Raw genomic sequence first — 21,942 nt, 5'->3', positions numbered from 1 at the left:
AGCAGACAAAGCGACTGACAAGAGGTCTCACACTGTTCACCGTTGTTCTATGAAGCATCTCGGTGCACAGAGTGAACCCTCTTCCTGCCTGTTTGGATGCGACACACGAGGAAAACTGGCGATATATCAATATTTTGGTTTATTGTTTGGGTGATTTATTTATGGCGATGCAGCGTTTCTTCTGAACGACAAATCTTGTCATGTTTTAATCCAACTAAATTCATTCACCATTCCGGGTGAACACACTTATGGCCTCAAACGCTAAGCAAGTACCCAAGTACACAAATTGAGACATTATTGAGACTATTTGTTTGTTTTCAGACCCGACCAGTCAAGCGGCAGCAGGATTATATATTTCATGATGCAATGAACTTTTCCATCATTTTTATCATCCGTGGATCCTTTAAAGACACAAAACCATCAAATGTAACAACAAGTACACATGGCTAGTGCGTGTGTGATGCTTGTGTCCGAGTCCTGCAGGCATCAACAACATACATGAAAGCCTCCGCACAACACGCCTGCCGTCCAAAGCCACCACGCCGTTTACATGGGGACACGCACGCACACACACACACGCACACACGCCGAAGAGACGCAGGATTAAATCTGATCTAAGTGTGTCGGCTTGCACCGACAAAGCCAGGCCCATCCCCCCTGCCCCCCCACCCCCATTCAAGCCTGCGGTCCATCCCTCCTCTTTGGCTGAAACAAGAAGCTGGCTAGCTCCTCTATGCTAACAGCTCGTACTGTCGTATGTGCGAGCGTCATGGTGTCTTGGGATGCGGATGAGAGGTACTCACAGGGTGGTGAGGAGAGGACTCCATGGCGACCGCTCATCATCGGATCACTAGAAACCCTCCAACACACACACACACACACACACACACACACACACACCTCCTCCTACTCCTCCTCTTCCTCTAAACAACCGGATGACAACTCGCAGCAGACAACTCGAGATCTCCTGGAGAACCTTACAGCCTCTAACAAGCTAATGATGACCACCGCCACCCAAAGTGGGGGCTGGGGGTCATTTTCTGGTCTGTGGCATAAAATGGAAAAATCTGAAGTACAAGGTATATTAAAGTCAAAATATGAACCACAAAAAGGCTTCATTTTTACAAGGTTAGGAAAAATAATGTCATTTTAGTAGCATAAGGATGAAATATTCAAGAAAATTGAATTCAAAAAGATTAATTTTAAAGCTATAATATTAAAAAAACAACAAGTTCAAAGTCCATACAAATAATATGCTTTTCATATTTCTATACAGGAATGTATATGACAAAGCTGAAATTGAAGTGAAATATGAACAACTTCTAAGCAGTGGCAAGCTACATGGTGGGGCACGGCCCCCCCACCGGCCACACACCAGCCACCCTAGTGGCCACCCCCACAGCCCCAACGCGGCTCTGTGGTGCCGAACACGAAGTGGCCAAGCAGAGGAGAGGCGCATACAGAACACCTGAAGTACATCAAACACTAAATGCAATGAGTCCCTCAAACAGTACTACAAAATCAAACTCTCCCCGAAGGCATCACCGTTATTCCAACTTCAAGAAGACAATAAATGTCCAAAAGGACACAAAAGCTGGCAGTCCTGCACCATAAAGACGGCAAACACAAGCAGCCAGTTCATGCTAAAGCTGGTCCAGATCTTCTTGGGATTACAGGTGCTTTCTGCTGCTGCTGGATTTAGATCAGTGGAACATTCCGGTCACACGGAGCAGCTGTCAGAAGGAGACGTCCATCTGCTATGAGTGTCCATTGACAGCATCACGCCATCACCAGCAACACAGTGAGGTGGTAGGAAAGCTGCGCCGCGCCATGGTGGACCTCGAGAACACAAACCATCACAACGGTTCCCTCAGCAATGGGCCGCCTGTCCGACTTGGTTCACTTTGGGGGACAAAGTCTTCGCATTTAGGCAAGTCAAATAATAAAAAAGAATTTGGATTCTTCTGCTGGGTTTTGGTCCTGAACATCAACAACAACCTGATGATGTGGAAAAGCTTCCAGATGAGTAGAAGCAGCTTGTGGAGACCCAACTCACGTTTATCTACTTAGAAGGCCTTAACCCTTTCAGCAGAGTCCCACACAATGAGCTTAATTCCCACAATGCATCTGTTCTCTGACCTGCAGGTGGAAGAGCTCACCGTGTTTGACCCCTTCATGTCACTCCACTCATAATTTCATAATCATATGCATAACATTCACACAGGCACTTTGAATGCTGCTACTTGAGTGTGGCTACCTTTTAGCCCAGCATTTGACTTTTGGGCTTTGCTTGTTAGCTAATGCAACAGAAATGCTAACAATGCTAGCAACCCGCGAGGATACAATGTGATAGCCTACAAACATTGTTGGCTTCAATACACTAAAGTGCGAAATCTCAATGTGATTTACAAAATGCAAAAATGCTAAAGCTAGCACTTGGCAAGAGAGTACCAGGAGGGTACCAGGAGGGTACCAGGAGGGTACCAGTAGGGTACCAGGAGGGTACCATAGTTCCAACCATAGTTCCATAGTGATTTTACACCACACTATGTGAATGTTTGGAAACAGTTAGCATGCTAATGCAAAGTATCAAAAGTGCAGTTCTGTCATTTTTTTCTAGCATGCTAGCCCCGTAGCTTCATTTGTTGTCTTCCTACGATAAACATTCCAAAAGTCCCCTATTTTGTGATATACTGGACCATAGCATCCAGAATCATTCCATGATCCGGATCAGTCTCTGATCATCTGTAGACCCTGTTGGAAACTTGTCCAACATTTTAGATGTTTCCATGTGCTCTGACCAATGTTTTTTGTGGAGTTATATGCACAAACGCAAAAAATGGTCGTATCTCGCAATGTTGCTGTCAAACATTTGCAGCACTTCTTGAAATGCTGGCTTTTCACTTGTATTAAAGAGCAGCATTCCTTTTGCAGTAACTTGTTGTGCTGCTCTGTTTGAATTTAACAAACGACTGTTGACTGTCAGAACAAAGGTTCTGCATCTCATTTCAAACATTCCTGGATCCAGACGGCGATCCGGATCACCCCCCCAAAATAATCACTTCTTCCATATCCCATTTAGGAAAATTCCTGAAAATGGCATCCAAATGCATTCAGAATGTTCAAGTTATTTGAACCACAAACAAACGAGGGCAAAACCATAAGATAATAAATCATGTCTGCCTTCTCAGGATGTGAGAGCCATGAACAAGCACTTTATGAAAATGATGAAAATGCTGATGATCCGTATTAATGCTGGCTTACTCTTCCCAGAAGCTTCTATGGTGCTCAAAATGTGACATCTGCACATTCCAGCATGGTGCTCGTGGTCGTGCGCCTCATTACCAGGCTTTGTTATGCAGGTCAGTCCCAGACGGGGGGGGGGGGGGCTGCTGGGGGTAAACACCCCCCATTGTTGAAGCAGCAGTGCCAAGCTGATGGTGGTATTTTAACGTAAACATCATATACAGTATCTGGCCTCGCTACACAGTGTAGTAGGCATGCCCCCCCACCCCGGGTTGCCAGTGCACTATTACAGCAGGGTGCAATACTTGCGTCAGTACACTTCAATAAATACTTGTGTGTGTACTTGTACTGGCAATGTAGTGCTGTAGTACCTTCTTTTTTCTATGTTTCCCTGTGAAGTGCACTGCATTTATGCACTTAAAATTGTAAGTATGCAATTGTAAGTAAGTCAAATGGGACACAGCCTTGGCCTTCATCATCCTTCATCATCCTTCATCATCCTTCATCATCCTTATCTCCTCCTACCTGGCTTCAATGTGGTCGAAGAGATGCTGCCAGCGGTCGTTGACATCGTTGACCTTGTCGTTGACCTCGCCCTCCTTGGTCTTGTTGCTGGCGCTGATGAGTTGTTCTCCCAGCTGCTTCAGATGGCTTTTGTTCTCGCTGAACAGGTTGATTTCTTCCATGCAGTCCTGCGGGTGGACAAAGTGAAAGGACGATGGGAGGGACCAGCGAGGCTAGCTCACCGTTAGCTTTCCTGCGGCTGAGTGACGTTACGGTTATCATAATATCACTGAGGGCGTAGCTAGCTTGACACGAGTCTCATATTGGGGCGTAACAGGAAATGGAGACACTTGAAGCAGGGATCCAGACGCCCGTGCATATTTAAAGCATAAACTATAAGAAAGTAGCTAACGCATACTTCGGGGTTTCTGGATGCGACCCTCAGCGGAACAAGTTTGGACACCCCTGACCTAAGAAATGGCGGACAAAGAGAACTAGATTAGCTCCGCCTCTGCTGGTTACCCCCCTCACAGCGTGACAAATGGAAGGCCCGAGGAGCACGGCTCATCACAAAACCCTGCTGGGGATCGAACACCTGTCGCGTGTTGAACAATCAATTGTCCTGATGTCCCCTGAATGCCACTCAAAGTGTTTTTTTTGTTCTTATTCTTCCTGGGGTGCAGGGAGTGGGCGTGTCTTTTCCTCGTACCTTCTTCAGCTTCTCCACCATCTCCTCGATGTTGAGGTCGGCGGTGTGCGCCACTTGGTTCTGCATGTGGGCGAGCCAATCACAGAGCTCCTTGTTCTTCTCGTTGAAGATGATCCAAGCGTTGAGGCGATCGGCGATCTCTTGCTTACGTAGAGACACCTAGACGTAAGCAAGATTTATTATTATTACTACTGGAACGCTTATCGTTACGTCATCTCTGATACACGTCACCGATACACGTCACCGATACACGTCACCGATACACGTCACCGATACACGTCACCGATACACGTCACCGATACACGTCACCGATACACGTCACCGATACACGTCACCGATACACGTCACCGATACACGTCACCGATACACGTCACCGATACACGTCACCGATACACGTCACCGATACACGTCACCGATACACGTCACCGATACACGTCACCGATACACGTCACCGATACACGTCACCGATACCCTCCTTTCATCTGGGTCACCCAGCTTTTTGATTGATTGATTCATGTGCTGATCATGTGACTTGGGTGTGCAAATGAAGAAAGAAGGAAAAGTGAGTTTGATCACTGCATGCCCCCCCCCCCCCCGCATTTAAATAGAAAAGCTCATTAGAGCGTCTCTCTCTACGACCATCTGTCTAACCCCCCCCCGACCCCCCCACTCGGACACACTTGTAAAGTCCACTGGCAGATGCTGGGATCACTCCTTGTTAGCGTCTTGACGATGGCTCACTGAGAGACAACACAAAGATCCTTCCTGGTGATGATGAACCACTCCGAACAACATCCACACTTGCTCCGCAAAGGTTCACTGCCCCGCCCACTTCCACTTTCAGGGTTTCCTTGGCAACTCAACAGTTGGTCCGACGCAAACTTAAACTTACAAAAACTTAAGCAATTTTAGCTAGCTAGCTACCTAGCTACTTACCTACATAGCTGCCTGCCTAGCTAGCTACCTACCTACCTAGCTAGCTAGCAACCTACCTACCTAGCTAGGAACCTACCTACCAACCTACCTACTTAGCTAGCTAGCAACCTACCTACCTAGCTAGCTAGCTAGCAACCTACCTAGCTAGCTAGCTAGCTAGCAACCTACCTACCTAGCTAGCTACCTACCTACCTACCTACCTACCTAGCTAGCTAGCTAGCAACCTACCTAGCTAGCTACCAACCTACCTAGCTAACTACCTACCCAGCTAGCTAGCTAGCTAGCTAGCTAGCTAGCTAGCTAGCTACCAACCTACCTACCTAGCTACCAACCTACCTAGCTAACTACCTACCAACCTACCTAGCTAACTACCTACCCAGCTAGCAACCTACCTACCCAGCTAGCTAGCTAGTTAGCTACCAACCTACCCAGCTAGCTAGCTAACTAGCTAGCAACCTACCAAGCTAACTACCTACCCAGCTAGCAACCTACCTACCTAGCTATCAACATTGATTGGTAGTGTCCCGTGATAACCGGAATGGAGCATTTTGCCGCATTTCCCAACATTCCAACATTCAGGACAATCCTCCACATCCCTAAAATCCCCACTTGTACATTTCTGATGAAGTTCCAAATAAAAGTAGTGAAGGTGTGAGTAGATGTGAGATGATGATGATGATGATGATGATGATGATGATGTCTGACCTGAAGGCATAGCTCCTCCCACTGGCAGTGCAGGTGCTCCACCTGCTCCTCCAGCAGCAACACGTCGTCGGCCATGATGTACTGGCTCAGGTCCGTCTTCATGGTGCTCAGATCTGTCAGACCCTCAGCCCAGTTCTCCAGGGAGTCCTCGTTCTCCTGCATACCATCACACACACACACACACACACGGAGTCAGGATCCCCCCTCAGACGCCCCCCTCCATGGCTCCCACTGCCGCCCTCACGCCACCCGGCCTCTTTCTGCCCCTCGCCCCGCTCTGGGGAACTCTTTTCTTTCTGTCAGGATGTCCCGCCCTAAAGGGGGATTAAGGGACGGCGGGGGGAGGGGCCAAGGGATAAAGGCTTTGACGGGTCAGCGGGGGAGGAGTCCAGAGTTAAACTTGGCTTTGATTTCCTGAACATGGCCACCAAGGAGCTCCTCTAAAGCGCCCCAGGTGAAGACCTACGGCGGACATGTTGTCTTCTGCTTTAGCGCACCTTGTTGCCGAGCGGCTGGTCGTCACAATCTGGCAGCAGCTGGTTGAGTCTGGTCTTCATGTCCTTCAGCTGCATTGTTTTGTCTGCCAGTCCTGCCTCGCAGCGCTCCCAGTTCTAGGTCACAAAACAACCCGCGTGAGCACAAAAGCACAGGAAGTACGCATCCAACATGGCGCATGAGGCCTTCAAAATGGGATGTGATGAGAAGCTACGATCAGCAAGATAATCCAATCATTCACACACACTTGGGCACTCAACAAGTGGGAGGTCTTCATGGAGTAGGTGTGGACCGGGAGTAGGTGTGGACCAGACAGGGAACGAGTTACAACTTCCCAAATAAAGAAAATAAAGACTAAAGAATGAATAAAGCTGAACGTTTCATCGTCTTTGATGAATCAAATCTTTGTCCAAATGACAGATGATTAGTCCCGATTTAGCGTGCTTCCTTTTGGAATACGTGTCCGAGTACCTCCACGATGGTCTGGGCCAGGTCCAGCCTGCGGCTCAGCAGACTTTGGAGGTTGTCCCACTCCTCCTGCAGCGTTCCCAGGTCCATCTGGATCTGGCTCTGGGTCTCCTCGTCAGCCATGGAGAAGAGCTGGCGGCCCACCTCCAGGGTGTGAATGAAACTGCACTGATACCTCTGGAAGAGCAGCTCGGTGTGCTGATGGGGGTGGGGTGGGGGCGGGGGGCATAACATAGTGAGTGAGTGGTCAGCGAGGGGCTTTGATTTTCCAGGAAACATCAACAGGCTTGTTTAAGACCTTCACGCCGCCATTACAGTATGCACACGTCTTTGTCCTCATCAAAGACGCAACTGACTTCCTCCTTCGCTGTGATCAGTGCTGCAATCACACGTGTCTTATTTGGCTTCATCATCCTCAGGCTTCCTTCTACTACATGGGGGTACATGGGGGTACATGGGGGTACATGGGGGTACATGGGGGTACTGGCATTTTTATTTTGGAAGAACAAATATAGTTACTGTCAACATTTCAACTTTGGTTTTTGCTCTATTTTGTCCATTTTTTATCTTCATTCATTCATTTTCTACCGCTTATCCTCACGAGGGTGGCGGGGGTGCTGGAGCCTATCCCAGCTGTCTTGGGTACCCTGGTACACACTGGTGGCCAGCCAATCCCAGGGCACATATAGACAAACAACCATTCACACTCACATTCATACCTATGGACAATTTGGAGTGGCTAATTAACCTAGCATGTTTTTGGAATGTGGGAGGAAACCGGAGTACCCGGAGAAAAGAACATGCAAACTCCACACAGAGATGGCCAAGGGTGGGATTGAACTCGGGTCTTTTAGCTGTGAGGTCTGCGCGCTAACCACTCGTCCGCCGTGCAGCCCCATTTTTGCAAATATTATTTTTATTGTAAAATATTTATTGCACCATTAAAAAATATATATTTATAGGCCTGAGTAATAACCTATTGAGTGTTATTGACCTGTCACGTGATTTATGATAATAATTATAATAATAATTATTATTATAATTATTATTATAAAAGTAATTGCTAAAAATTGCTAAAAAATTAAAAATTCCAGCTGCCTTTGGGCGAGAGGCAGGGATTGAACTTGGGTCTCTGAGCTGTGAGGTCTGCACGCTAACCACTCGACCGCCGTGCAGCCCCACATTTTTTATGTTATTTAATTTTATTTCTGAGCCAATACAAAACAAGCCCCAGGACCACAGGTTGGACACCAGTGCCAAGCCAAATAACCCGAACCCTGAATGATGATATTCACTCCCTGACCAATCGGCAGAGAGCGGAATTACTTGGGGCCCAACTGGACTAGTTTGTTGCCTGAACTGACTGCTGTGGATACCAAGACAGGAAGTTAGCGTGTTTGCCGTAGATGTTACAAGTCCCGCCCACCTGGAGGTCCCGGAGCGAGCATCGCAGCTGCTGCAGGCTGCATCGGTTGGGCCCGCCCCCGCCCAGCGGCAACAGGATCTGAGTGTCGGACAGGAAGCGCTGCAGCTTCTTCAGGCTACGCCGGTAAAGGTGCCACTGCCTGACCAAACCCTCCACCAGGGAGCGCCGCTGGTCCGCCCGCCGCACGGCGCCCTGCCAGTGCTCCCTCAGCTGGGTCAGCTTCAGGATGAAGTCGCTCCTGCAGGAACAACATGTGACATTTTTATAGCCTGGTTTTATGGAAATACACGTTTATTTTTTTCCCTGTGTGAGTTAATACCGTACTTTTAAGCCAAAAGACTGTAGGTGCTCCTTTGAGTCATCAGTGAAATAATCACTGCAAAGAACTGAACCTGCACTTGATTCATCCGTAGTTGTCTTAAACTTTCATCTTTTGGAAAAGAAAAACTCCACAACCACTCGGATGCTGTGAACATCCAGCAGCAACACAACATTGGGACATGGCTACTACTTTGATGAAAACTATATTGAAGCAAGTTGACAATCTACCCCAAGAAGCATTTGTTTACGTCTGCTCTGGCTGAGAGATGTTACTCGACGTCACTTACTGACACGAGGATGACCTGCCTAAGCCATGAACTGGAAATTTACATTTGGCGTTCGCTTTCAAAAAGTGGAAGGGAAGGGAATTTTGCGGCGTGTCGTTACCTGTCGTCCACCTCTCCTCTCTGCAGCAAGCGAAGCGCGTCGGAGATGACGGAATGGAGGATCTGGTGGCCGATGGACAGCTCCACCTGGAATCGCTGAGTCGCCACCACAACATCAAATCTTTCACGGTTCCAACGGGGCCGAGGTGCGACAACGATGGCGCTCATACCTTGTGAGTGCACAGCTGCTGCCTGAGGCCGGCGTACGAACCCGACACGTCGACGGCCAGCTGATCTTCCATCCTCTGCAGGAACGCCATCCAGCTCTCGCACTTCTTCTCAAAGGTCTGCTGCCTCAACGCCTCCGCCTGCAGCTCACTGACAAAAGAAGCATGGAATCCATGACGTCTTAGCTAGGAGACGTCTTGGTTACGTAACATACGCTTCTTTATGCAACGTAAGCTGGGACAAAACCAAATCCTGGTTTCAAGACCCGTCCTGGTCCTAGTCACCCACCTGCAGGCCTCTTCGGCTCGGGCAGAGGCGTCTCTCCAGCGGCAGTTGAGCACCTGCAGGCGGCGTGCGGCATCGTCGGCCAGCGTGACGCCGTGGCTCAGCTCGTTTAGCACGTCCAGGTCGGCGGTCAGAGCGCTCAGCTCCAGGAAGCCAGACTGCCAACATATGGCGCCATTAGCGAGACCGTCTGGACACCGGGGGTGGGGGGTGACACCGGCCCCCCCATTCTGTCATCACCTCTAATCTTATTGGCTCCTCCTCACAGGTGCTGACATTACTGCATTGCCAGCACACAAGGTACATTTGTAGTACTTTAATAATAGAAATATCCGCTTTTGACACAAGGGCTTGCTCCTGCTAGCTTGACCTTGACGTTGTCCTACGATTTTGGATCAACACCCAATTACCAAGATTTCAGAAACCTGACCAGAGAAAATGCGTAGCTGGAGATCCTATTCAGGATTGGAGTACCACAACTGCATCCACGTTGGCAGCAAAGCAACTCTGTTCCATGTGGAACAAAGGTTCTGGTCTCACCTGCTCCGTGGTGCGGTGCGTGTCCTCCAGGCACACCAGCCAACGTCCCAGTTTGGACTCCAGCTCGTCCAGAAGGCTGCTGACCTCCTGCAGCGTCTCCAGCTCCTCCTACTCACAAATACGGGAGCATATGTTCACCTTCATTTGTAGGTCAGTGTGACACAACACAAACATCTACACACTCGAGGACGTGCTAAATATTTCACAACGGTCTGCTATGATATTGCTCATAAACAATAATAATAATAATAACAACAATAATAATAATGATTAACCAAAGTCTATTTCAGGAAAGAGAAAGCACCCGCAGCTCAGCTTGCTTCCCAGCCAGCGTCTGGCTCAGCTGCAGGACCCCACGTGACAGCAACCTGCTCTCTGATTGGACCAGAGCTGCAGCTGAGGGCTCCAGGCAGCCAATAAGGTCCTTGGAGGTGTCCAGCACCTCCTGCAGGTCAAACTGCAACGCATCGGCTCTCTCACGCAAAGTCTGAACAGAAGTGAACGAGAGGACACACAATGAGGGGGTGGACGAGTACTTTGTACTAACAGTACTAACAGTACTAACAGTACTAACAGTACTAACACAATAAAACTAAAATAAATACAAATTCAAGCTCCTTCTCACCTGAACTTGGCGTGCGGTCTCGCTGATGCTGTCGACCGTGTTGGCTGGCCCGCTGGCTCCCCCCAGGATGCGCGTGGCGTCCCCCTTCAGAGTCTTGACACGCTGCGAGAAGGCAGCAGCACTTCGGGCGTAGACATCCCACACCGACAGGATGTCACGGCTCCTCTGGAGGCGCTGGTGCAACGCCACCGACGCGCTGCTCCAACTGCAGGAAGCGCTCGTTTTATCCCAGCGCCGCCTGCTGGGGGCGTGAGCGTGTGCCTTACCTGTGTCTCTGTCGGGTCATCTCCTCAGTGAGAAGGGAGGCTGCAGCAGGATGGATGAGGTCTTCCAGGGCGGCGAGGGTTTGATTGAGCTGGTCCCACTCCACCTCGGAAGTCTCCATCTCCTCATTGAGACCCTGTTTGGAAAGAGGACACAAGAAAGCTCTACTTGATGGATCCACCTGACGTGATGGGAGTTTTACCTCCAGCTGGTTCAGGAGGTCTCTGTGGGCCTGCAGGGAGAGTCGAGGGCCGTGGAGATACGCCAACATGTGAGAGGTCGTCACGTGTCTCAGCCTCACGCCGCAAAGTCTGTCGTCCGCCGAGAGCCACAGCCGCCTCGCTTCAAGAAGACGGCTCTTCACGGCTTCATTCTGGAAGTCCAGCAGCATGATGGGCACGTTGCTATGGGCGCATTCTGCTGTTAGCATTAGCAACGCTGACCTGCTGTGCTAGCGCCGTGCAGGCCATGCTGGACTCAGACGTCTGATGCCTCAAATGTCTGCCAGGTTGGCTGGACAGCTCCTGCAGAGCCGCAGCTCTCACTTGGATCTGCTCCTCCAGGTTCTGGAGGACATTCACACCTTTACTTACTCATTCTGGCTTATAGGTTATATATATATATATACATATATATATATTTATGTGTTTGGTGATTTTTTTATTTCGTTTTATTATTTTCATTTATTTATTTATATTTATTTATTTCATTTTATGTTTTTCTGCAAATTTGAGCTCTAAGGCTGAATTTTGGAGGTAAAAAAGTAGAAATGTTAATACGCTACATTAGATCCTTGTACATTCTCCATGTAGCATCCTACAAATTTATGGATTTTTGGTCAAAATAATTATGTTTTATTTTGTGTTTTTTATTTATTATTTTATTATTTATATCATATATATATTTATTATTTTATTATATTTTATTGTTTTATTTTTTATTAGTTTTTCTGCCAAAAAAACACGTTATTCACCAATAACAGCATAAAAATGCAATAAAAACACCCTGAACGTGATGTAATCATTGTTCCCGCCACTTTTATTGTCAATGTTGATCTGAAATCGGGAGAGAGAGAGATGAGTCGTATTTTTATGGGCGTACCCATTTTGCCGTTTACTGACACTCGTAAGTAGTTCCATTTTTTTTGCCCATGTTGACCTAAACTGTCTCCTCATTTCTAGGATGCAGCCCTTGGTGGAGAACCTTTAGACGCCCCTGAACTAACTGGTTTTAGAAAAGGGACCAAGATGGCCAGAAGACTGACCTTGCAGGTGTCTACGCTCCTCCGAAGCTCTCCCAGGCCGCGGGGGGTCCGAGCCGACTCCACCCACAGCTTCTGATCTGCGATCCAGCTGTCGATCCGCTGGAGAGCGACTTCCTGCTCCGTCCTGATCCGCAACTCCTCCTCCAGCCAGTCGGTCTGGCGCCGCACAGCAGGAGACGGGACCAGGAAGGGTCCACAAGATCCAGAAGGTGATGCAAGGGAAGACCAAGTAGCAAACACAAAGACTTGCTTTGGTGGGACGTCCGTACCTGAGAGCCCAGCGTCGCCTGCAAAGCGAGCCAGCGATGGTTGAGGCCACCCTGATCTTCTGCAAACTGGTTTTCTTCGTAGCGCCCCCCGTGGCAACCCTCGGTACTGCAGCTCTGTGATGGCTGACTGGCGTGGTCCAGCGTGGCCTGATGGGCTGACATCTCCACCTGATAGTCCTGAGAAAGCAGGCGCTGGGTTATTTTACTCAACTAAATCTTGCAGCGTGGATCATATTTCTAGATGATTATTATTTCACGTGGGCCTTCCTGGGCCTTGCTTTGTGTACTGGAAGCGACACCTCTACCTTGCACGACTTAAGACGCTGTTTGAGCTCAAGGCTAGTCCACGAGGCGGGTTCCATCAGGTGGTGTTGCTCTGCCAGTCCTAACTCCACCTCCTCCAGCAAGACCAGCATCTCCAGCAGCGCCTCCTGGTGGCTCAACGTCTCCATCCACCACTGCAGGAAAGAGGATAGAAAATGGACTCCAAAATGGAGTTTTTGCAACAAAGAACCGCGTCGCATGTGTCATGTGACACTCTGGTCTGGATCCCCCCAACCTCCTCACCTTGTGTAGAGCTTGTTGGACCACGGGGAAGTCCACCATCAGACCAGACCAGTCCTGTTCCAGTTGTCTGAGCTGGGCGCCAACATCGTCAGGATGGGGTCCCGAGGCGTGCTGCGGGGACGCCTGGGTCTCCGCGTCTTCATCTGAGTCTTCATCAGCTTGGCTCAGCTCAGCCAGTTGGGCGCCAGCGCTGAGAAGCACCGCTTTAAGTCGCCGTCGGTCCTCCAGCTCTTTGCTCAGCGTCTGCTTGGGTCGGGATGCGGTTTGTCTCAGCAGCCATGTTGTCCATGGTCATGTGACCTGCTCATGACCGTCAAACTCACCACAAAGCCACCATACTCGTCCTGCCTCCGCTCGCCATCTGCGTCATCGGCAGCAGCCGAGATGACCAGATGCCTCCACCTGTCAATCATTGCCCTGGCCCCGCCCATCCAGGCCGTAAGGGCGGCGGAGTCACAAACAAAACTGTGGATAAGAAACAAAGAATGACACTTTTCTTTCATGTGAGGCATGACGCCAACGTTCGATGTCACCTCTTCCTCAGCCTCATCGTCCTGTCCACTTTCCCACCGTCTAGCTTCAGCCTCTTCTGAAGACCTCTCCGACGGGACTCCAGCCGACTGCAGGCCACACCCACTGCCACGCAGCCCGCCCCCTGCAGCGTAAGCCCCACCTCCAACGTCTGACCGAGCCGAGCTGCGTTCCTTTCCAGAACGGAACCGAGCTCCTGTCGGATAAAAGAACATCAGGATAAATGCATCATCATCATCATCATCATCATCATTTATTGGTGGATGAGTGGTTAGCATGTTGGCCACGCATTCAAGAGATAGGGATTCGATTCTCTGTGTGGAGTTTGCATCTTCCCTCGCGCGTGCCTGGCTTTTCTCCGGGTGCTCCGGTCTCCTCCCACACTGGCGAATCCAAGCTGAGTGTGTTGGTCTGTGTGGAACCAGTCCAGGGGGCGCCCAACCACAGCTGGGATAGGCTCCAGCATACTGGCGGTATCGAAAATGGATGGTTCCTTTAGCTGTATTTTAGGTATGAACCTACTACAACACTACAACTAGACCACTATCGTAGGAATGGAACTCCTTTGTGGACCTCCTTTGAGGGCCTCCTGACCTCAAATGTAAACAAACAAAATGGCTGACAACTGTAACGAGGTTGTTAGATGGCTACTAGCATGTTTACAAAGTCCGATTATTTCAAACCTGAGCTTATCTTCGTCTCTTTTAAGGCCACGCTAACTTTGTTGCTCATCGTATGACAAGAGAAGAGCGACGCCTCCTCTTCCACCCCGGACAAATAAGCCTCATATTCCCAGGTGGAGGAAGGAGCGAGAGGGAATATGAAGCCAGATAAATTGTAGTCGGAGGTCCTGGCTAACAAAGCCCGGGAACGCCGTGTACCTTGAGAGAAAGCATCCCATTGGCTGATGGAGCACAAGGAGCACAAGGAGCACAAGGAGCCTCCTGGTCTCCAAATGATAACAACAGAAGATGGGAGGCTTGCTGTCCAGTAGATGATGTTCTGATGAAGATTACCTGGTACATACACAGCAGCTTTGACGCATCCCTCCCCACGTGCATCCTGGGAAATGAAGTCTCCAGACCCCGCAGCAGGGACTCGGACCAGGCGGCTTCCTCCTCCCACTGTGACCACATCTGACATAAATCAAATATTTATTGCACCATTAAAAAATATATATTTGTAGGCCCAAGTAATAACCTATTGAGTGTTATTGACCTGTCACGTGATTTATAATAATAATAATCATAGATTAATAATAATAGTTTAGCATTTGATCTATGTAATGTTCCCAGGACAAAGGTGGGCCCTGAGTTGGTAAAGTTTGGGAACCCCTGCTGTCAACATTCCGTACATCATAAGGTGGAATATGTATGTCCAACTCCAGAACTGTTTGGAAAATATTAAGTTTATATGGAATATCGACATCAGGTTCTGGGTGTACCCCGCCTCTCGGCTAAAGAATGCTGGGGTAGGCTCCAGCACACCTCATGACTCCAGTGAGGATAAGCAGTACAGCATTGTACTTCCATAGTACATAGTGCATAGTACATAGTACAATGGATTATATATAGCACTCATGGCACAACATTCTTAGTAAGGGTGTCACATTCAGACTAACTTCAACAATAAGACATTTTTATGTTGTCATGGAAGTTAAAAATATGGGATTTACCAGGAAAAATGGGAGCGTTACGGGAGGGAGGTAAGCTATGCGGCCAAAAGACGACGATATATAATAACTTCCTGTCGTTCCTCACCTCCCAAGTGTATGTGTCCCACCTGTAGGATTCGTCCCATGTTGACCCCTTTCTCCAACGCCTGCTTCTGGAGCGGGAGCGCCTCCTCCTGAAGGTCCCGCATTACCGCCTCCCACTTCTGGAGGGCGCTCTCTGGAAGTGTCTTGGTCAGGAACTGCAGGCGGTCCAAATGTTGGCTCAGAAACTGGAAGAGCCTCTGTTAGGAAAAAAGGCCAATCAGTAGAGTACCGAGAAGAAAAGCGAGTACACCCCTAACTTTTCCGTGGCACGCCGACCATGTGACCGCTGAGCTGCTGCTGGAGCCGAGTCCTACTCTGGAGTTGCAGGTTCTGATCCAGGCGTTCCGAGGCCAGAGCAAGCAGATCCCTGAGGCTCCACACGAGCCGCTCGCAGTGCTGCAGCGCCTCCTCACCGTGGGGGCTAATGCCGCACGGGGCGCCGTGCACTTCCTGCAAGCAAACATGGCTGCCGAATCCTCTGACATGCGACATCATCTCCTCGCCCTGATGGCACACCTGCAACATGGCCGCCTGCTCCACCAGAGAGGAGGGAAGGTGGCGACGCGTCTCCGCCCCCATCAGAGGGTCCACGTCGTCATCCTGCTCCACCAGAGAGGAGGGAAGGTGGCGACGCGTCTCCGCCCCCATCAGAGGGTCCACGTCGTCATCCTGCTCCACCAGAGAGGAGGGAAGGTGGCGACGCGTCTCCGCCCCCATCAGAGGGTCCACGTCGTCATCCTGCTCCACCAGAGAGGAGGGAAGGTGGCGACGCGTCTCCGCCCCCATCAGAGGGTCCACGTCGTCATCCTGCTCCACCAGAGAGGAGGGAAGGTGGCGACGCGTCTCCGCCCCCATCAGAGGGTCCACGTCGTCATCCTGCTCCTGCATGGAGGTCACAGCCTGAAGCGACATCACACTTCCCACGCTTGGTCCCGTTTCATAGACAAGATGGCGACTACTGAGGGCCGTAAATCACCATCACCGCACGTTTACCACGTTTACCACGTTTACCGTCCGGGCACTGGGTACTACTGCATTTTGCTGTACTTGTACACTGAAAAGTACACCAACCTACACAGCATTTGTTGACACACAATGTGACCAATCAGGAGGCTCCGCCTACTTAGCGTTGCGGCTCTTGCGGCGATATAAATAAGGATATAAATAAACTACGGTTCAAAGTTAGGCTACCTCTTAAGGTGATATAAATAAGGATATTAGGATAATAAAGTTAGGCTACCTCTTAAGGTGATATAAATAAGGATATTAGGATAATAAAGTTAGGCTACCTCTTAAGGTGATATAAATAAGGATATTAGGATAATAAAGTTAGGCTACCTCTTAAGGTGATATAAATAAGGATATTAGGATAATAAAGTTAGGCTACCTCTTAAGGTGATATAAATAAGGATATTAGGATAATAAAGTTAGGCTACCTCTTAAGGTGATATAAATAAGGATATTAGGATAATAAAGTTAGGCTACCTCTTAAGGTGATATAAATAAGGATATTAGGATAATAAAGTTAGGCTACCTCTTAAGGTGATATAAATAAGGATATTAGGATAATAAAGTTAGGCTACCTCTTAAGGTGATATAAATAAGGATATTAGGATAATAAAGTTAGGCTACCTCTTGCGTTGACTTTTGCTCCTCCTGGTTTTCCAGTTGTTGATCTCGACGGACCAACGCCGCCTGCACGGCAGGAAGGACCCTACAGAGGGCGTCCACGCACCGCTGGACACAGGCCGACCCCAGGACGCCCATGACCTTTGCCCCCTGAGTGGCCAACTCATGGTGGAGGGTGGACATGTCGGTGGCCAGCGTCTGGACGAGAAGAACAGCACGGGAGGCTCCAACGAGGTCGTCTCTAATTCTTTTATTTTGTGCCACCTGGAGGTGGACTCGCGTCTGGAGGTCTTCCTGGTCTTCCTGGTCTTCCTGGTCTTCAGGCGTGACTCCAGTAGAGGTGAGAAGATGGTTGATGGAGGTCAGAAAGATGGTCAGGTCCCACAGTTCATGAAGGACGCCCTCTTCCAGGGCACCATGAGGGGCGTCCAGGGTGGACGTCCTCTGGGGGTCATTGATGAAACAACAAATGAGCTAAAGTTACGCAACAACACACTGATTGGCAGCCTTGACAGCTGGGGGGGGGGGGGGGGGGTCACGGCGCCCTCTCCTGGACACACCCAGTGTACATTAGCCCCTCCCGCCAACATCAGCTCACCTCGGCCCACCGTCCCAGATCTCGCAGGCGTCCGACGTGAGCATGGAGTTGCCGGAGGCTGTCAGAGCCAATCACGCGTCCCGCTGCTCCATCCCGACGCGCCGCTGATGAGTTTGTCACCTTGATGTGGCGCACAGACGAGGACACGAGCTCAGAGGAACACGCCACTCTCATCAAGCCCCGCAGGAGCTCCCATAACACCAAGGAGGCAACAAAGTGTCTCGGGCTCCGAGGAGGTGATAATCAAGCGTGGCGGGGGGGTGGGGGGGGGGACCAATTTGCGGTGTGAAGAGTGATCATCAAGCACTCCGTCCTCAGCATGGATGATGGATGCCTTACCTCGGAGCCAGGAAGCAGCCAGCTCTCCTCCACGGCCAGCAGCCGACTGTGAAGACCGTCCCACGTCTCCGTCTCACGAGAACTGTCGTCCTCGTCCTCAGTGGGACGCCTCCTGGGGGGGGGGGGGGGGGGGCATTAAAAAACACACCTCAAACATTCCCACTTGATTTTACACAAGGGCTGACTTTCCTGAACAAAACAAACTTCCCAACTTTGAGATGAGATTTTACAACAACTTCATCATCATTTTTCATCATCGTCATTGTTTTACTACAAAAAGTATACGTGTGAATATGAGTGGAATACTTATCGTTACCGTGGCGACAGCAGGACCTGCTCCTGGGGCTCCTGGGGCTCCTGGGGCTCCTGGGGCCCCTGGGGCTCCTGGGGCTCCTGGGGCCCCTGGGGCTCCTGGCTGAGGCGGCGAGCGCCGGCGATAGCGATGGCCTGCGTCAAACCTCGCTGCTCGCTGAGCTGCTGCTCCAACTCCTGCATCCAAGACCACATCAACGTTATTTCACAACCCGACCCTGCAGGACAACCAGCGGGATGACAGTGAAAGGACGAGGAAGATGGCGGTAGGTTGGCGTACGCAGCGACCTCAAGATAAGAAGAAGCTACCAACTAGCTACCAACGAGGTGTCAATCAAGTCAGGCTGTCATAGTGCTGGGTTAGAAGATGTTTCATAAGTCTACCTTCTGTTGCTGCAAGCTGCTCTGACGGAGAAGTTTGTTCCTCGGAGAGGAGAACATCTCCTGAAGGCTGCTGCTGTGTCTCAGCCTGGCCACCAGGGGGCGATCCGCCTGAAGGAAGACAGCTTCGTTGTTGTTCGTCATCACTTTCACATCATTGCGGTATGAGAGATTTAGCTTCTCTCTATATATATATACATATATATATATATATAAAATATCACAATATTTAGGGGGGCTTAAGAACATATTTTTTTAATCAACAAAAAATATGAAATTATTTAGGTGGGGCTTAAGAACATAATTTTTTTAATCAATAAAAAATATCAAATTATTAAAGGGGGCTAAAGAACATTTAATAAAATCAATAAAAAATATCAAATTATTTAGGGGGCTTAAGAACATTAAAAATAAATTTTTAAAAATCTATAAAAAAATGAAATTATTTAGGGGTCTAAAGAACATTTAGTAATTTTTTTCAAATCTATAAAAAATATCAAATTATTTAGGGGGACTTGAGAACATTTTGGGGGGTTTGAAGCCCCCCTAAAATGACGCCACTGGTCAGTAGAAATGGCTGCAGTATGGGTGGTAGTAAACTGGGTGGCGTTCACGTGAAAAATAAGAGCGTGGATTGTGTGAAGGGGAGCCCGTGGAGCACGGGACTGGGAGGTGCGGGAGGGGGGCTCATCCAAAGGAGGCAACTGATGGGAGTGTGAATGGAAGAGGTAACACCAAAGGATGGAACATGGCTGGAAGGACGCATGAAAGGAAGTTGGGTGACTATTTGAGGAGCTCGGAGGTGTTTAATTGAATATGAGGGAAGGTGTAATTAGTGTTAGATTTATTGTGGGGAAATATAGCACTAGCGAGTCTGTGAATGCAGCCCAGACGGTACTGAAAGGGGGCGGTAATAAAGCATGTTCGCTTCATTAGGTACACCATCCCATGGGATCCAATGCAACAAGCCATGATAAAAAATATCAATAATAAACAGTTACAGTATATTTGAGCTAGCTAAATAAGGTCATCAAAGTATGAAACAATGAAGTATGTTTTCACAAAGAAACTCCACGTCTCATTTGACTTCCCTGCAGGTGAACTGGACAAACTTGAAATGTGACACTCCCGTCATAGTCTCTTCTTGGCTCATGCAAATGAGGACAAATTGGCCCCGGGCGCTTTGGTTAGGTTCAAATGGGACAGCTGGGTGGGAAATATGAACATGAACCTCTGGTTGGTTAACCATAGCTGCAGAGATTGGAAGGCCAGGGAGTGCAAATAAATCCTCAAAAAAATTATATTAGGAAAGCAGGAAGTGAACAAATGTAAGAGTTAGTGATTGTAAAAGTACCAGATGGAGGGGTAGGATTTAATAAGCTTTGCTTCTTCCTACTCCTTTTGGACATGTGGAACTGGGAACTGATTATGGGATGCACTCAGTTGGAATCTGATGCATGTTGAAATGAAATCAAAGCAATTAAAAGCAATTAAAAGCAATTAAAAGCAATTAAAAGCAATTAGAAGCCTCCTAATTGCCGTGACCAACAGACTAAATGGCGCATCCAGGCTAACCATCTTTGGCAGCATTCCTAGCATGAAAGCCAGCAGCGCCCCCGAGTGGAGTGACGCCCGCCGTACCTTCTCTGGTGTCTCTTTGAGGGTGAGCCTCCTCTCCTCTCCTTGCTTGTCCTCCAGCAGCTGCTGGAAGGACACCAGGTTGGACTTGAGGTCCTCCAGTTTGGATGCTAGAAGCTCAGCCGCCTCCCGTTGGGATTCGGGGGCGCCCGATGGGAGAGGATGGATCCGATCGTGGTGCTGCTCGGCCACCAGGCCCAGCTCAGAGAGAATGGCCACCTTCTGCTCCAGCTCCAGGAACATCTCCTGGACCATGAAGACAAACCCTTGTTAGATGCTTGAAGCTAGTAACAATCTAGACACTCCTGATCAACATTTTAGGACCAGTTGAAAATTGCAAGAATGTAGATTTGGCCGTGTTGGATCTCATGGAGGTACCCTCAAAATGCAAGAGGAAGAAATGGGAGTCTTCACTGCCGTTTCACGCCCCTGCACAAAATGAACCTGGAACAGCATACAAGCTGGTGTTGCCAGTTGTATGTGGGTCATGGAGGAGGCGTGTCTGAACCCTCATCCCAGGCCGTTTGTTTCCTTCCACAGCCTCAGTGGGAATGAAACTTTCATGGAGGCTCAGGTTGCACTCGGAGTTCCGTGACTAACAAGATCCCGGATCTTTGAACCCCGGTGGACCCCATGAGAACCAAAAGGCGACCGGGGACAAAATTGGAACGATCAAGAACGAAAAATGTTAACTCAACTGTTGACTAAATGATCATGAATTAAAATAATTAGTTTTTAATCCTAATTAATTGGATTAATTGAGACTCCTGTTTCAATATCTCCGGAGAAGTCCAGTCCGGCCGGCCGCCAGTGGGTGGGGCGTACCTGGCAGGTGAGGAGTTGTCGCTCCACGCCGTCCTGCATGTCGCGTCTCCCGCCCGCCTCCAGACGTGCGTGGGCCGTGAGCAGCCACAGCTCCAGCTGACCAACACGCTCCAGGCCCGCGTGGAGGGCTCCTTCCGAGGGGCAGAGCCAAGGGGGGGCAGGCCCCCCGCCCTGCAGACAAACACAGGCTTTTACCTGCCGCAGGTCAAAAGAGGCGAGCCGGGCGGTCAGGAGACATAAAGGCGACGCCAAAACACAGACTGGTTGGCCCCGCCCACTCGTGACAGGACCTACTTCCTGGTTCTCCAGGAGGCAGGCCTCGTGCTGTGTGGGCGGAGCCGATAGAGGGCAGGGTGGACGTTGTGATTAGGTCAACGCTTTCCTGCTCATCGGCTGTCAATCATGCACGTCACGTTGTCTAAAGTCCACAATGTCAGCACGCAACCAGGAAGTTACACTAATCATTCGTCTTCACGCAATTTACTTTTATATCAGCACAAAACATCGTGTCACTTGATTCGGTACATCATCGAACCAAATTCTGTGTCAAATATTGTCAAAAATGCTACTTTTCACACATAAAATGTTGGATCTGTCCACGGTTCAACTGGTGAAAATATTAGTGAATATAAAAGTGAACCGGACCAATCCAAACTTTTCTATATAAGCTGTATCATGTGATGTGGCGTCTGTCGCTCTCTAGTGGACATATGAGGCATTACCATATGCCTCCTATACTTTATTACGTCCAT

General features: G+C 49.3%; 3 protein-coding genes across 5 annotated transcripts in view; 1 reads left to right on the top strand and 2 right to left on the bottom strand.

Moving 5' to 3' along the window:
* LOC144901684 (nesprin-2-like) overlaps positions 1-10,396 on the bottom strand; it is a 19,040-nt gene extending 8,644 nt beyond the window's left edge. Inside the window, exons 1-10 of one of the 2 annotated variants that reach the window (XM_078796019.1) lie at positions 10,190-10,396; positions 9,653-9,807; positions 9,367-9,514; positions 9,198-9,292; positions 8,490-8,727; positions 7,067-7,261; positions 6,598-6,711; positions 6,101-6,256; positions 4,460-4,618; positions 3,772-3,938 (exon numbers count right to left, since the gene is read on the bottom strand). In XM_078796019.1, coding sequence (XP_078652145.1) covers positions 3,772-3,938; positions 4,460-4,618; positions 6,101-6,256; positions 6,598-6,711; positions 7,067-7,261; positions 8,490-8,727; positions 9,198-9,292; positions 9,367-9,456 — 1,214 coding nt within the window. In that variant the 5' untranslated portion in view covers positions 9,457-9,514; positions 9,653-9,807; positions 10,190-10,396. The remainder of the gene's footprint in view (positions 1-3,771; positions 3,939-4,459; positions 4,619-6,100; positions 6,257-6,597; positions 6,712-7,066; positions 7,262-8,489; positions 8,728-9,197; positions 9,293-9,366; positions 9,515-9,652; positions 9,808-10,189) is intronic. The other variant, XM_078796020.1, reaches the window with a different exon arrangement.
* LOC131140235 (BRF1 general transcription factor IIIB subunit a) overlaps positions 1-21,942 on the top strand; it is a 273,391-nt gene that overhangs the window by 152,412 nt on the left and 99,037 nt on the right. The gene's annotated exons all lie outside the window — the stretch shown is intronic.
* On the bottom strand, positions 10,745-21,536 carry LOC144901722 (uncharacterized). The gene is made up of 20 exons (XM_078796353.1): positions 21,191-21,536; positions 20,369-20,611; positions 18,731-18,838; positions 18,351-18,523; positions 18,035-18,146; positions 17,696-17,815; positions 17,101-17,541; positions 15,745-16,368; positions 15,492-15,665; positions 14,726-14,845; positions 13,712-13,905; positions 13,502-13,643; positions 13,179-13,421; positions 12,917-13,069; positions 12,612-12,788; positions 12,343-12,498; positions 11,522-11,644; positions 11,281-11,451; positions 11,081-11,214; positions 10,745-11,019 (listed from the first exon to the last, which is right to left on the bottom strand). The coding sequence occupies exons 1-20, from the start codon at positions 21,227-21,229 to the stop codon at positions 10,782-10,784; spliced, it is 3,885 nt and encodes a 1,294-aa protein (XP_078652479.1). The 5' UTR covers positions 21,230-21,536; the 3' UTR covers positions 10,745-10,781.

The sequence above is a fragment of the Doryrhamphus excisus genome, linkage group LG14 (assembly GCF_037039965.1).
Source record: "Doryrhamphus excisus strain RoL-2023G ecotype Guam linkage group LG14, RoL_Dexc_Guam_v1.1, whole genome shotgun sequence".
NCBI classification, from domain to species: domain Eukaryota; kingdom Metazoa; phylum Chordata; class Actinopteri; order Syngnathiformes; family Syngnathidae; genus Doryrhamphus; species Doryrhamphus excisus.
The sequence above is the reverse complement of the archived record's forward strand: the minus strand, read 5'-3'. Positions and strand labels throughout refer to the sequence as shown.

What these genes read in the sequence shown, in the direction of transcription:
- LOC144901722 (XM_078796353.1), bottom strand. Translation starts at nt 21,229, where the DNA reads ATGCAGGACGGCGTGGAGCGACAACTCCTCACCTGCCAG. An exon ending in TCAAAGAGACACCAGAGAAG is followed by an intron (nt 18,839 to 20,368) that starts GTACGGCGGGCG and finishes GTCTTCCTTCAG; the next exon opens with GCGGATCGCCCCCTGGTGGC. An exon ending in AGCAGCTCAGCGGTCACATG is followed by an intron (nt 15,666 to 15,744) that starts GTCGGCGTGCCA and finishes TTTTCCTAACAG; the next exon opens with AGGCTCTTCCAGTTTCTGAG.